Source organism: Glycine soja, chromosome 8 (genome assembly GCF_004193775.1).
Source record: "Glycine soja cultivar W05 chromosome 8, ASM419377v2, whole genome shotgun sequence".
In the NCBI taxonomy this organism is placed as follows: domain Eukaryota; kingdom Viridiplantae; phylum Streptophyta; class Magnoliopsida; order Fabales; family Fabaceae; genus Glycine; species Glycine soja.
The window spans coordinates 7,103,316-7,118,542 of record NC_041009.1 but is presented as its reverse complement, the minus strand read 5'-3'; the positions used below and the strand labels follow the sequence as shown (position 1 = coordinate 7,118,542).

At 29.8% G+C, this 15,227-nt stretch overlaps 2 protein-coding genes across 3 annotated transcripts; one reads left to right on the top strand and one right to left on the bottom strand.

The window, feature by feature from the left end:
- Positions 1-1,548: 1,548 nt before the first annotated feature.
- Positions 1,549-5,494, top strand: LOC114423074 (type IV inositol polyphosphate 5-phosphatase 9-like). 2 transcript variants are annotated; one of them, XM_028389684.1, is made up of 7 exons: positions 1,549-2,129; positions 2,322-2,450; positions 2,567-2,909; positions 3,338-3,522; positions 4,418-4,526; positions 4,648-4,802; positions 4,907-5,494. In XM_028389684.1, the coding sequence occupies exons 1-7, from the start codon at positions 1,966-1,968 to the stop codon at positions 5,151-5,153; spliced, it is 1,332 nt and encodes a 443-aa protein (XP_028245485.1). In that variant the 5' UTR covers positions 1,549-1,965; the 3' UTR covers positions 5,154-5,494. The 2 variants fall into 2 exon arrangements, with proteins under 2 accessions (XP_028245485.1, XP_028245486.1); XM_028389685.1 differs by having other exon boundaries at positions 1,551-2,129; positions 2,322-2,429.
- Positions 5,495-12,490: 6,996 nt separating this feature from the next.
- Positions 12,491-14,662, bottom strand: LOC114421538 (receptor-like protein kinase FERONIA). The gene is made up of 2 exons (XM_028387504.1): positions 13,935-14,662; positions 12,491-13,588 (listed from the first exon to the last, which is right to left on the bottom strand). Exons 1-2 carry the CDS (start codon positions 14,309-14,311, stop codon positions 12,751-12,753), a joined length of 1,215 nt encoding a protein of 404 aa, XP_028243305.1. The 5' UTR covers positions 14,312-14,662; the 3' UTR covers positions 12,491-12,750.
- Positions 14,663-15,227: the final 565 nt, after the last annotated feature.

Here is a 15,227-nt window from a genome sequence, read left to right as displayed (position 1 = left end):
TGATTTTAAAAACTGGACAATTTAAATTAATTTAAAATCAATTCAATTTGATTTTTTCTTTGAACTGTTTTTACACACCTCTCCGGACGAATATTCTCGAAGGAATTTAGTTGTAGGAGAGAAGACGTTAGAGACAAGAACCCAAGAGATGGAAAGCTCATGACGAAATTGGGAAATATCCTATAAAATAGTTACACGACCCTTACCAAGACATATTCCCTTGTAACTTGATTTTGCTGGCACCATCATCTCTATCATTTGATGTAACCAAGCTAAAAATCTACTACAACTAGTTACTTTTCCATAATTATCACATTTTCGGACGTTTACTATATGTAATTTCAAATACTTTTACATAAGAGAAATAATTTCTACAAAAATGTTCGATAAAATAAGAAGAACGTCTATTAATAATTTCTACATAAGAAAGAAAGAAATATATCAGATATAATAAGTGATGCAACAAAGATGGATAAAAAAAAAATACATAAATACCATTCTATAAATTTATTATATAAATAACATTAGTATTGTTGAGACTTGAAAGTAAATTCATCCTTTCCTTAAGAAAGACACCATAGCGTGAAATATTTTAATGTACGATTGGATAATGTACTATTGGATTACAGTTTGCAAAGTTAAGTTCAAACATAATCTAACTTTTTAACTTAAATTTAGATAAAAGTAAGTTGAATATAACTTGCTGTGTGTTTGAATACTTTATTGTAAAAGTGTTTTTGTCAAAATGAAATCTTACCTGTCTAACTAATCCAATGAACATTGATTGATGGAGAAATATCAGTACTCCCTTCGATGTAACTTCAATGGTCGTTTAGAGACCCAAACGAAAAAACAAACCCAGTGTTAATTATTGGCATCTCCTTCAATTAACATGAAGATGTACTCAAATCTCAAATATAATTCTTAATTGAGTGGTAATAACCACTGGAATCTGCAGAATATCTCGTTTAGTTGGGCAAATCCCTCAAAAGCGATGTATTTTTTAATGCAAACAATACATGCCACAAGAACGTTTATACATAATTTTACTAAACAAATAGTAATACAAAACTTTATTATAACGTGATTTGTCACTTTTTGCTTCAGAAAAATACCTGTCCAAAATATTAAAACAATAACATGATTAAGTTGCCAATAACTCTTCAGTGAATCATATATAACATGATGAAAACTGACAGATATTTAGTTCCATGATAAAGAGTTGAAGTCAAATTTCTCCGTTAATGTGATTTGGACGGGTTTTCAAACACACTCAGAGTCCGTTTATATAGAAGTCCTTCTTCCACACCCCACCCCCCTCCCCAAAGAAAAGAAAAAGATGGAAAAAACAAGTCACATATTTTATTCTTATCTCAGCCAAAAACTTGACTACCTGTGGATGGGGCAATAATAACTAGCTATTCATCACATTTCCTAGCTACTTGCCTATTTTGTTATGGACCACATTCCCACTTGCACCCATCTTCAACAATTTAAATTTGCAAATAAACATTAAGATATCCTTTAAAATCTACTCAACAAACAGAAGAATTCAAACCTGAAAGAAGGGTAGACCCCTGTTTTGTACTAGCTTTCTCTATCTATCTCTCCTACTGGGGCAACGTTCCTGTATGTGTATGTATATATATATATATGATGATGATCAATGCAGCCAAAGGTGCATCATCTTCTACGTCACATGAAAGCCCTTCCTACCTCTTCTAGCTGCACAAGCCTTTCTCTTTCCCAGAATGATTTTTTTCCATTTCTTGTTATTAATTATTACTCCTTTTGGACTTTCTATATAATGCTTTTCTATATATGTTTCCAATAATACCACATTACTGTGCCAGGAAAAGAAGCCAGCAGTGAGCACCTATAGTACTCTCACCTTCTCTCAATCATTTTTCATTCATTTGTCAACTTTTATAGACCTCGATTAGTGTATGCAAATTTCTTTAGGACATGTGGCCTACATTAGTGGCTAATAAGATATTCAAGAAGAGACTTGGAAGCAGCAATTTTATAGCGGATTATCCTAGTTATAAAGAACCCTTGCTGGGTATTGTAGACATTGATCAGAACTCAAAAACCATTCTTAATGATCACAAGGACTCACACAAATACAAGTAAGAACACAAATATCCTCTTCTTTATGTATCATTATATATATAAAAAGTTGTAGATGGCTGAAGTATGTGCCTGATCATTGATCAAGTTCAATTCTATTCTGGGTTGGTTCTGCTTCTATGGTTTTGTTCTTCTCTATATTTTTTTTTCTTTGAATTTTTCTGATATTATGTTTTTCACTTCTTGTTAAGGGTATTTGTTAGTACATGGAACGTAGGTGGGATTGCACCGGATGAAGATTTGAATATAGATGATTTGTTGGAGACATGCAACAACTCTTGTGACATCTATATACTAGGGTATTGTCAGAACTACTTCAGGTTTTCTAGCATAGGAAAACAAGTTTTGAAATGTGAATAAATTAGAAACTGAATAAGCTATGATCTGACAATAATTATTCTTTTTATATGTTTATTTTTACTGTTTCCCTATCCAGGTTTCAAGAAATAGTGCCTCTAAAAGCATCAAATGTATTGGGGTCCGAAAACAATGAGATTTCTATGAAATGGAATTCCATAATCAGGGAAGCCTTGAACAAGAAAATAACACATCAAAGGGACAAAGATGCTAAAAAACAGGAGCTAAAGAATAATTTTCCCAATAAGAAAGAAAATCCAGCTAAGTGCTGTGATGCCCCACATGATTTCCAATGTATCATTAGCAAGCAAATGGTTGGATTATTCATATCTGTGTGGATCAGAAGAGATCTTTGTCCATTCATTCGGCATCCAAGCGTGTCATGTGTAGGTTGTGGGATAATGGGCTGCTTAGGAAACAAGGTGACCTAACAAACCCCACTCAATTGATCATGTTACTTTTGCACCTGATCGAATATACGTATTTGTTTTGTTCTATACTCTCATACAAATCATTACTGTCAACATCAGCCATGTTAAATAAAAGTTTATCACACAAGAGTTTATTCATAAGCTTCATTCTTTTTTGATATGTTCATAAGCTTCATTCTGAAACTTACTACAATAAACTTTAAAATTATTTTGTTATTGAAATAAGCTGAAAAATCCTTATGGAAAAGTCATAAAAAAACTATTATGAGTCCAAATAAATTATTTATAAACTCTTCTCTGAGTGTCCTAATTAGTGTTTAATAGTCAATACTCAATAGTCTAAATATAATCACATAAGCATTGGTTATCTAAAAATCCTAATTGGGTTAATTTTGGTCACAACTCCAATTAATTTGCAGGGTTCTATATCAGTGAGATTTCAGTTACATGAAACCAGCTTCTGCTTTGTGTGCAGCCATCTAGCTTCAGGGGGCAGAGAAGGGGATGAGAAGCACAGGAACTCTAATGTTGCTGAAATTTTTTCTCGGACAAGTTTTCCTAGAGGCCCTTTGCTTGATTTGCCTAGAACCATTCTTGATCATGAGTAAGTGAAGTTTGAACCGTCCAAACTTATTCTTTATAATTTTTGCCCCCTTGCTTTTTGTTTAATAGTTATGATCCTTTCCCAAAAAAATCATGCAAACAAGGTGCAAATATTAAATACATTATGTTTCGTTTGGTTTGTTGGTTCTTGAAATAAATAATTTGCTTAATGAAATGAAGATGCATCATTAATGATCATCTCCGGCTTTGAATTTGTCCAATAGAAATCACGCCACCCAAAACCTTAATATATTATTCTTTGCTGGTTTAACGTTTTAAACTGAACTAGACTTAGAAAGTTAATTAACTTTGAGAATTTGTGAAGAAATTGTCCTGCTATATATATAGAGGTTTCGTGAATAAACAAAAACTTGTCAAAAAAGCCAAACAGAAAATACACGGTAAAGAGATATATTTACACTAATAACCGTTTTCAGTTAAAGAAATACTCCCTCCTTTTCTTTTCATCTGTTCATTTAGATAATAAATTTTTTTATTTCTATTTATCTATTCATTTAAAAATTTAATTAACTTAATATTAATTACTGGATTTTCATATTACATCTTTATCTATATTTAATTTTTAAATACTTTACATACACACTTGAGATAAATGAGACAAAAAAAACAGAGATTGGATAAGTTAAAACTAATTTTAATACTCCATTGAAAAAGATATTATTACATTCTTTAATCTATATTATTCTCTTGAGTTGAAAGATATTAAAAACAAAGTAGTATATTCAAATGACAATAACAATTAATCTATATTGATCATTGAACCATCAAATTAATGAAATATACTATCTCCCAACTTGCATATAATTGGTTGTACTTCGAATGATATACATCTCGTATTATTTTAGGCACCTAATCACTCCTGGTATTGTGTACAGTCATGTAATATTGCTTGGAGATCTAAATTACAGAATTTCTCTACCAGAAGAAACCACACGCTTGCTTGTTGAAAAAAGAGACTGGGATTCTTTATTAGAAAATGATCAGGTATATATAATTGGAGATTCAAAAGTCTTGTTGAATTAATCCTTTAAAAAAAATCTTTGAATTTGTTTTTATCATATTTATCTCTAAGAATCTAACTTAATTATATTCAATGAACACGAAGCTAATAATGGAGCTAATGAGTGGAAACATGTTAAGAGGATGGCACGAAGGAGCAATTAAATTTGCACCTACCTACAAATATTGTCCAAATTCAGACATTTACTATGGATGCTGCTATCATGGCAAAAAGGCAGAAAAGAGAAGAGCACCAGCATGGTAAGAGATAATATAAATTCCATAATTAACTATGGTCACGTTCAACACATTTACATTTTACTATTACATAATTATTATTAAATTCGTGTTGGTTCTTAATTTAGGTGTGATCGAATAGTATGGTGCGGTGAGGGTCTAAAGCAACTTCAGTACACTAGAATTGAATCAAAACTATCAGATCATAGGCCTGTTAAGGCAATGTTTATAGCAGAAGTCAGGGTTTTACCAGAGCTGATGAAAAACTTGCAAAGCTTGTTCCTATCAGAAAGATACGAGCAAATTAAAACTCCCTTTGAAGTTTCCACCACTGAAGATTTTGTAAATAGAAAACGATCAAGCTTCCGGTTGTGAATTTTTTGTGTGATTCAAGCTAGGCTTTAAATTGTGATTGTGATTAATGTTGCAATTTTATCACAATCTTTTGTGGAGAAAAATTTGCATAAAAATGTGATTGATGTGACCGTTATTACAATCAGGGACTTCAACAACCGTGACATTGTCATCACTGTTGTGGTTGCACATGGTTTTTTTCTAAAAAAAAAAAACTGTGATATATGTACATAAATGTTTAATTTTACATTCGAAAAAAAAAACTAGAAATTCAGAGGAAGGAAACTGAGAAACTTCCAGGAGATGACATATTATATGTTTTTGTTGCTGATTAGTATACAGTGAAGTTGGTTGTTGTTGAATTATTAACTAGTATTTATGTTATGTGACAGAACATGGAAATATGTCAAATCCTATTGGGGGAAAAAAACTATAATCCAAATTAATAAATAAAACTTTTTTGTAGATTGCTACCTAAGAACCAATTAAATTATAGAACAACTAGGCATCCAAAATGGCCAAATAAATTATATATGGCAATTATTGAGCTAGTTAAGGCCCTCAATATTGTTATCTTTGGTAGGAAGTGGGAACATCACCTCTTATCCTCTGTGCATGAAAGAGCATAGTTAGATAGTTTTTGTATTGATATGGGTAGAAGATATCATTTTATATATACAACTATGGAGAAGAAATGAGCTAAGTGGTGCTTTTCTGGTCAATGGTATATTAATGCGTGCACTCGCTGAGGGCAAAAAAGAAAGAGTTGTGAATTTGAGTTGTGTAATCCAACATTCCAACTCCATCTAAAAGGGATCTTGAATCGTATCCTCACTAGTCCTTAAGATGCTCGTCAAGAGAGTATACAGAGCCATCTTCACGAAGCACTTCAAATGTTTCACTTCCGCTGTATTTTTTCACGGATTGAGGTTACAAAATCAAATTTGGTGGTCTTTTTCAGAAGAATTTCAGTTTTATTATTTATTTAAAAGGAGGTATTTCTTATTTAGCACCCACTTAATCCCTCCCATCAGGTTGGTCCATTTTAAAGTAATGTAATACCTCTACTTATAATTTTATATCCAAGCTGAGATCAAATTCCAGATTTTAATTAAAGGACTCGAGTGTTCAATTACTTGTGCTAACAAATTTTGGTTGATGTCTTATATTATTTTAAAATTTATTTCTTTAAAAATTATGTATTGATAATAAAGTTTAAAGGATGTATTGGATTAAGATTTTTAAAAATTATTGTAACATAAAAAAATCTTGAAGATTTTAAAGATTATGTAGGAATATTATGATTTATCAAATTTTTTTACAAGATTTTTATGATATCTTGAATTTTAATGAATTTATATCATAAGAATTTAAATTATTTTAAAGAACTTTATAGCTTTATAAGATTTGAAAGGATTCAATGAATTTTTAAAAACACATTCAAAATTACAAGAATTGGTGAAAAAATAATAAAAAATGATAAGATTTGGATAAAAAAAGTAAAACCAATATAATTTTTTTAATCTTTTAATAGTTATATTGATTCTACTTTTATGTCCTCCTATATTAATATTTCTTGCAATAGCATCTTCTTATTTTCACTTTTTGATTTGAACAATACATTTAAAATCATACAATGGTTTTATTATTTTTTTTAATTGTTACAATTATTTCATGATAAATCTAATGACATGTTTAAATGTAGTACAATAGTAAGCATATACTAAAAGAGTGTAGTAATGGTAAAAAATTGATAGGAGGATTACCAAGTTATGTGAATGACGAAATTAAGGATGACAGTTACAAACATTACATTAAGCCGGTGATTGACGTAATTAATATAAACTAGGGGTGTCAAAATGGGTCAACCTGGGCCACACGGGTTAAGACTTAAACGAGCTGAGTCAATCCAATTCACTTTTAAATGATCCACGAAAATATCAATATGGTCTGGCCTACTGCAAGCTAGTAGGTTAGGTGGGTTGGCTCGCCAAATTTTTTATAATAAAAAAATTCATAAATAAAATTTTAAAAAATTAAAAAAATATTTTTTCTGTTTTTTTAGGTGACATTTTTTTCAACCAAAGACATTCCAATACAAATAATAAACAAATGTCTTAAATAATCATTTAAGCATATAATATAATCATGAAAATAATCATTCAAATCAAATGTCTCAATTCTCAAATACATAAAATACCATTCAAAAGTCTTAAAACCCTAGAGCCTTATATCCAAATATTAGTCTTAATCATAGTTCAACAACATTATAATACCAAATTGTCAACACAACATACACAATCTATTATTAATTTATTGGTTATTACTTGGGTGGGTTTAACGGACTAACCTGTTTCAAACCCACCTACCTTGTGGGTTAAGTGAGTTGGGTTCATTTTCTCTAAGCAAAACTTATATTTTTTTTTTTGCCCAATCCGATTGGACTCGTGGTGACCTGGGTTGACTCATCGGATTTTGGCTGGCTTTGACACATCCTAGTACGAGAAAAACATGATTAGTTTAGCACATAAGACAAACATTAATTTAATTTTAAAAACGAGGGAAAAAGTGCAAATGGAAGGAGTATATTTGACATTTTTTCCCAAAAGAATAGGAGAAATATATGGCACACACATCTTGAAGAATATTAAAAAGAGAAAAGGGTATATGTGATGAGAGAAAAGAAAGTCTCGTACCAATAAAAAAAGAAATAAAAAGTTTAACAAAATTTCAAGGGTTTTAGTGAGATTATTTAATAGATATTTTATACTAAAAAATATGATGAAATCCATCAAGATCCTTCTTTTAAAAAATCTATCAAAATTTATATATTTTTGAATATTAAAAGACTTTTTATAAATTATAAAAAAATCTTAATTAAATATCACAAGACTTATTTATATTATTTAAAAATCTTAATTGAATATCATAAGATTTTTTTTTAAAAAAAATCTTTTAAAATCGTTTGTAATCCTAATCCAATACACCCATTTATTCATTTAATTCTTCCAAAAAAAAACTTTTTCATTTGATAAATAATATTATACTGATACTGATATCATTTGATTTTAAATTTATATATATATATATATATATATATATATATATATATGAGGGCGAGCCCTGGTGCAGCGCTAAAGTTGTGCCTTGGTGACTTGTTGGTCATGGATTTGAATCCGGAATTTGCATATGCAAGGGTAAAGCTGCGTACAACATCCCTCCCCCATACCTTCGCATAGCGAAGAGCCTCTGGCCAATATATATATATATATATATATATATATATATATATATATATATATTTGAAGTATATTTTATAATATATACTTTAGTTTTAGTTTTATTTTTTAATTTAATAATTTAACTATCCACAGTGTTGTTAAAATTGATATTTTATATTTACAAATAGGTTAATTCAATCTCATAGATTTAATATCAATGATTAAGAAAGATAATAATTATATTTTTACTAGCCTAAAAAGTTTATATATAGATTAATGACGTATGGAAAATATAAATTAATTACCCTATTAAAATTTTATAAACAACCCTTATTCCTCTTTTTAATTTATTTTATTTTTTTGCCGGGACTCCATCCTTTCATAATTTATTTAAAAGGAAAAAAGTTTTTAAAAAATAATAATCAATTGACACTTTGAAAGAGATAGAAAGAGAAGAGAGGAAAATATTGATATAATAGATGATGAAATATGATAATAGAAAGAAAAATATAAAAAATAAGATTATTAATATAGTATTTAATATTTACGGGTGTTGAAATATAAGGACTTTATTTAAAATCGTAAAATTCTAGCTTGCATTAGCAAAAAAAAAAAAAAAAAAGAGAGAGAGAGAGAAGAAGAAGAAATCATTAGTAATTGATGAAGCGTTTAAGAAATGTTGAAATGGAGTCCATGGATGTTGGAGTGTGTTTAAGAATTGGGCTAGGCCTGGGCCTTTACCTAAAGTTTCTTAGAAATTGTTACGATTAAAGAACAACTAGAGCGGTTTCTTGTTTATGCAATGTGCTTCATCAAATATGAAAATTTCAAACATTTGGGAGAAAGTCTGATATTACTGTATCAAATTATAGATTTTTTTTATTAAAAACAATCACTTTTTTATTAGTTTAAAAAAATGAGAAACGATTATTTCTCTTAAAGTAAACTCATTCAAACATGTTATAAGTCACGTCATTACACGCACAATTTAGAATAGGCAAGTGTTTGGGGTACCCAGTATTTTTATTGGTACACCCAACAGTTTTTTAAAATACCGAAAATATTCTTATGGGTATTTTTTGGTTATAAATAACATATTAATTTTTTTCATTTTTGCAACATCTTTTTATTTTTGCAACATTTTTAAAAAATATCGCAGTCCCTTAGTATAATTTGTTTCTGTTAACATCTTTTTGTGAGCGTTTGTTGTTGTCGATAGTGTACGTGCGTTGTTTATGAATATACGATAAAATTCGATGATTTTTCATCGTCAGAGAATAAGATGTGTATATTTTTTTTCAAAACATGAATTTTCAATATGTATATTTTGAAATTTTTTAAAAATTATAATTTATGTAGAATTTTTTTATACATTTAATTTATTTACAAAATTTGATATTTAAATGAATATTGTATTTAGATATTTATTATAGTAATTAATAGTTAAAAAATTTGATATTTAATTGAATGATGTATTTGGATGTTTATTATCGTGATTGAAAATTAAACAAATATAGTATTTGATTAAATGATGTAGTTAGATGTTTATTACAACAATTGATAATTAAATAAATTTTATATTTAATTGAAGGATGTATTTAAATGTTTATTACAGTGATTGAAAATTAAACAAATTTGGTATTTAATTGAATGATGTATTTAGATGTTTTTATATATACATATATATATATATATATAAATACTATTAGATAAAAATTAACTATAATAAGATAAAAAAATACATTAATAGATTTATGTTGATAATGTATTTTTTTACATCTGTAAATTTTTATTAAACCTATGATTTTTATTTAGAATTTATATATGTAAATAAATTAATTATTAAATAAAAATTAATTATCATAAAATTTATTACATAAATTTACATGTGCATTAAATATATATTAAAAATTTTAATGTTATATATAACAATATTAATTATTTTATAATATAATTGATCTATTAATTCAATTGATTAAAGTATCGTGTTAATAATATAAAAGTCACAAGCTCAATTCTTAATACGGATTGATAATCTGTATAAGGCTTAAGAATTATCGATCCATATCAATTTTATGAAAGGATAAAACTAGAATTTCATATATTATATTGAGTATTCCAGTAAAAATGTTAGATGTTTAAAGTAATTTCTTTTAGAATATTGTTACTTGGTTCTCTATTTTTTTTTTCTTAAACTCTGTACACACTGACTTTGCACCAACATAAATTATTTAAGGGATTGATCTTTATTTTAGGAAAAACCGATTGGATAAATTATAAGTCGTGACTAGATTACTATATACAAGTGGATTTCTTATTTTGGGATGTTCAAGTTGTTCAACAGGAGGAAAATATTTTTTAGGCGAAGATTCCAACGACTTACATATTATTTTTATTGACTTTAATAAAAATTACTTGAACACAGTAATGTAATCATGACTTACATTTGATTTTTACGGAAATTGATGAAAAAGTATTGAAATAAAGAAATAAACTTACATTTGATTTTTATTCACTTTAAATTTTTTTATGATTGAGTGTCAAGAGAAGTATTATGGTGAACTTTAGAAAAGAAAATTATTCACGTGGTCTATATTTGGGGTATACAAGACATGAATAAGCAATAACTACTTGTGTGAAAACACTAAGAGGGGAAATTAAAAAATTTTCTACAGGAATATGATTACACAAAAGCTTAGCCTTAACTCCTTAATTACTTGTTTAATTTGATCACGGATAGCTTTACTAACAACATGCAAAAGTTACTTAATGTATGTTTTCACCAATAATATAGTTTTGGTTAAGGAATCAAGAGAAGTGGTTACATGTGCATTAAATGTTGTGGGATAAGCGGGTCATTTCATCAGATTAACGAGTTAGAAGGGATGGGTTGATAAATTGAATCATCTTACTTCCCCTGCCATTTTTGACAAGTTAGGTGGGATAAACCGACTTTGTCACTCCTATCTATGACCAGAGAATATTCATCAAATTCAAAGGTAAGTTTTATTATATTATTATATGTTTAATTACATTTTATGGTAGTAAATGTTGTACTTTGATGAGAAAAATATAGGAAAAATATTAACTATTAATTAATTTCTTGTTAATACCACTCATTTTATTTTAGGGAATAAAATATTTTTTGTTCTTCTAAAATTTTTGAAGTTCGATTTTAATCCCTCTAAATAATTTTATTCATTCTTTGTTCCTCTAATTTTAAAATACATCAATTTTGTCCTATAGTATTATTTAAACCTTTTTTTCTCCTCTATAAACCACTTTAAAGAGAATTCATTAAATGAGAATTAAATCTTATAATTTTTTATTATTGGAAAAAATTAATTAGAAATAAAAGCTGTGTTAGAAATTTCATGTATTGCTATCATTTTTCATCTAAATATTATCTGTTATGTATGCTCATGCCAAATTATTATGCACAATACAAAAGTCATTGCCCTAAAAATAGATGGTCGTCCTAGATTACACGAATCTTATTAAATCTTTGCATGATATGCAATAAAGTATTATTAGTTTATTTTTGTAAATTGAAATACTTAAATACATGTCATGTTAAGATGTATTAAAACTAAAAGACACCTGAACGTCTACCACTTAATAATTTCATCATTCCCATACACAAATTCATGTATAGTATTTCCATCATTTAATTCCTTTCTATATCTGGATAAAATATTCTCTATATAATTACTTTGATATTTCCCCCTCTCACATAACCCCACACCAGGTAGGTAGCTCTTTTTTTCTTTAATAATTATACCCCTTTATGAGATTGAAGATAAAAAGATGTTAAACTCCACGCTAAAGGACAGCAAAAGATCCTTAGGATACGAGAAGCTCTAATCTTTATCTAAAAATCAACGTACAATGGCCCCATTTTCAACTTTTCGGATACTTTACCATTGAATTAAACGCACGCAAAAATCTTGGAATCTCCCATTTTTTTACTCCCAAAGCCATAACCAAGGAAAGACGAGGCACTTAATTTCTTTTATACTTTTTTTAGGTGACACTATTGATTACACTTCTTTCTAGCACAAACTTTTTTTTAATATATATTGCAAGCTAGTCGTGGCATTTTTATTTTTTAATACACAAAAATGAAGGGTCCCACTATCAACTTTAAGATACTTTACCATAAATTAAACAACAGTCTTAGACTCTTTGTCTCAAATACATACAATAACCTTATTAATCATGAGTGAAGTTAGTAAAAATTTCACACTTATAAGTTACAACATAATAGTAGTAATAAGTAAAAAAAAAAAAAAAACATTTAACCCAGAAGTCTTTTTTATTTCTCCGTGACCTAGACACAAGCATCTATAGCAGCAGTAGACATTTCAATTATTGTGACATAATGAGAACAGAAGTAATTAACGTGGTCTTTGATTTCGAAGCTCAGGGAACATCCCATGCACCAATGCTTGTTCCTCTTCACTGCATGTTGTCGTAGCCATGCTGGTGCTGCTAGACGCGTTCATCGATAACACTTTCCCAAATTTGTCGTTAAAGTCACCATGGTGATCCTCAATTTTGGTCAACCCTATTTCCCCTTTATTTTTTTTATAACGTTGTTGTAAATTTAATGCATACTCCAACCCTTCCACAACATCGCTCATCATGGGCCGTTGCTTCCCCTGATCATTCAAACAACTCAACGCAATCTCCAGAAACTTCTTCAAACACTTTGGGTCTATGGTACCCTTCAGAGCCGGATCCACCGTCTGATCAACATTCCCATCATGATAGCAATTCCTGAACCATGTCACCAAGAACTGCTTGTGCTTGTCCACCTTAGTCTCGATGGGGGACCTCCCACACAATACCTCCAGCAAAACGACGCCGAACGAATACACGTCGGATTTCTGAGTCAACCAAAGACTCATGTAGTACTCCGGGTCCAAATACCCGAAACTACCCTTCACGTCCGTCGTCACGTGGGACGCGTTGGGCCCCACCTTCGACAACCCAAAATCCGACACTTTTGCCACCCAATCCTTGTCCAGCAGGATGTTCGTGCTCTTCACGTCGCGGTGTATCACGCTCTGCTTGTCCACGCCCGCGTGGAGGAAGTGAAGCCCACGCGCCGCCTCAAGACATATGTTCAGCCTCCTCTCCCACGACAGCTCCGAACCGTACAAGTGGTCGCGTAGGGTCCCACGCGCCATGAAATCGTAGACGAGGATCATTTCTCCGCCATCGTTGCAGTACCTGTTGATAGATATGTATGATGTCTTTAGTTTTTTTTTTAAAAAATAATTTAATTTATCTCTTAAAAATATATTATTTGTTTCAAATGTGACATTGTTTACAATTAAAAAATCATGGGAAATGTTAGGGATTTCTGATACTGGGTTAAAATTTATTAAAAATTATTAATTTGATAGATTTTAACTTTTGCTTATAAACTAAGAGAAAGAATGATTTAATAAGAAATAAAATATATAAAAATGATGATTTAAAATAAATTCTAACGAATTTATGTAATCATGCAGAGAGTTGAGGGTGTGAGAAAGAGGATTGTTATTATTTCTGAAAAAAACCATATGAGTAGTACCCGATGAGTGAGACCAAGTGCGCGTGGCGGAAGCGCGAGAGCATCTTGATCTCCGTCTGGAACTCGTTCGCGCCCTGGTCCGAACCCGGTTTGAGGCGCTTGATGGCCACGGGTTTGTGACACGTGCGGACGTGGCCTTTGTACACGTCCCCGAAGCCTCCTTTGCCCACGATTAAACCCTCGTCGAAGTTGTTGGTGGCGGCTCTTATCTCCGTCAAAGAAAAGTTGCGGCAGCGCGTGCTCGAAGGTTCAGGGTTGCTGCTATCTTCCGCAGCGGAACCTCTTCTTACGTATCGGAAGATTAAGTATCCGATGATGAATGATAATAATAGAAACAACGATGCGGCCACAGCGGAGGCTATTATTAGAATTTTCATGCTTTTGTTGTTTGGTGTTTTGGTTGATGTTGGAGGTTGTGAGGGATTGGAATTGCTTCCGAGGTTGTTGTTGCTGCTGCTTAAGATGATGTTGATGTAGTATTCTTTTGTGAATGTTCCTGCGGGTTTGGTGTTGTTAACGTTGTCTGCATGAAGTAAAGCTGTTGAATTTTTTTAAAAGGGTGTGATGATTAGTTTTGAGGGAGAAGAGTATGAAGAAGGGTATGAAGAAGGGTAGAAGCTTTGGACCATAGGTGCTATGTGCATTTGAGATGTTGCAGCAAAGGAGGCTTTGTTACTTTGAGGTTAATAGCAAATCAATGACTACCATATGTAGTACTATCTTATTTACTTCTCGTTAGCTTATTCTTTTAGGGGTGGTCTAACTGCCTCTGCTGATAAAAATGGGTTAAATAAATTCATCCTAGCTAATTCAATAAAATTATATAAACTTTTGTGCATAGAAAAATTTAAACAAATGGGTGTAATTTTATTGGGTCACATAACATAAAATTATTTAATTCTATTTTTAGTTTAAAATAGTTAGAAAATTCCTTTTTTAATATATATATATATATATATATATATATATATATATATATATATATTATCCACAAAAATCAAATACACCTACAAGAAAATTTAAATAACTCATGAATTCCAACAACTAAGTTAAACTTTCTTCATGATTAGTTGAATTTTATTGAAAGTAACAAATGAGACACAATAAATAAAAAGTAGAGTTTACAAATATTTTAAATAAATTTCATCTAATAATTGATATTTCCTCTGTCCCATAAATGAATGACTGTAGTTTTATTTGAAAAAAAAATCTAAATTGATTGATATTTTTATTTTTCAATGAAACATTCAAACATTTATTTTAATTTTGTCATATAATAAATAATATTGTTTT

Coding starts and splice junctions, on each gene's coding strand:
- LOC114423074 (XM_028389684.1), top strand. CDS start 1,966: ATGTGGCCTACATTAGTGGCTAATAAGATATTCAAGAAGAGACTTGGA. Junction 4,527..4,647: donor CTTTATTAGAAAATGATCAG/GTATATATAATT, acceptor ATGAACACGAAG/CTAATAATGGAGCTAATGAG. Junction 4,803..4,906: donor AAGAGAAGAGCACCAGCATG/GTAAGAGATAAT, acceptor TTCTTAATTTAG/GTGTGATCGAATAGTATGGT.
- LOC114421538 (XM_028387504.1), bottom strand. CDS start 14,311: ATGAAAATTCTAATAATAGCCTCCGCTGTGGCCGCATCGTTGTTTCTA. Junction 13,589..13,934: donor CACTTGGTCTCACTCATCGG/GTACTACTCATA, acceptor ATCTATCAACAG/GTACTGCAACGATGGCGGAG.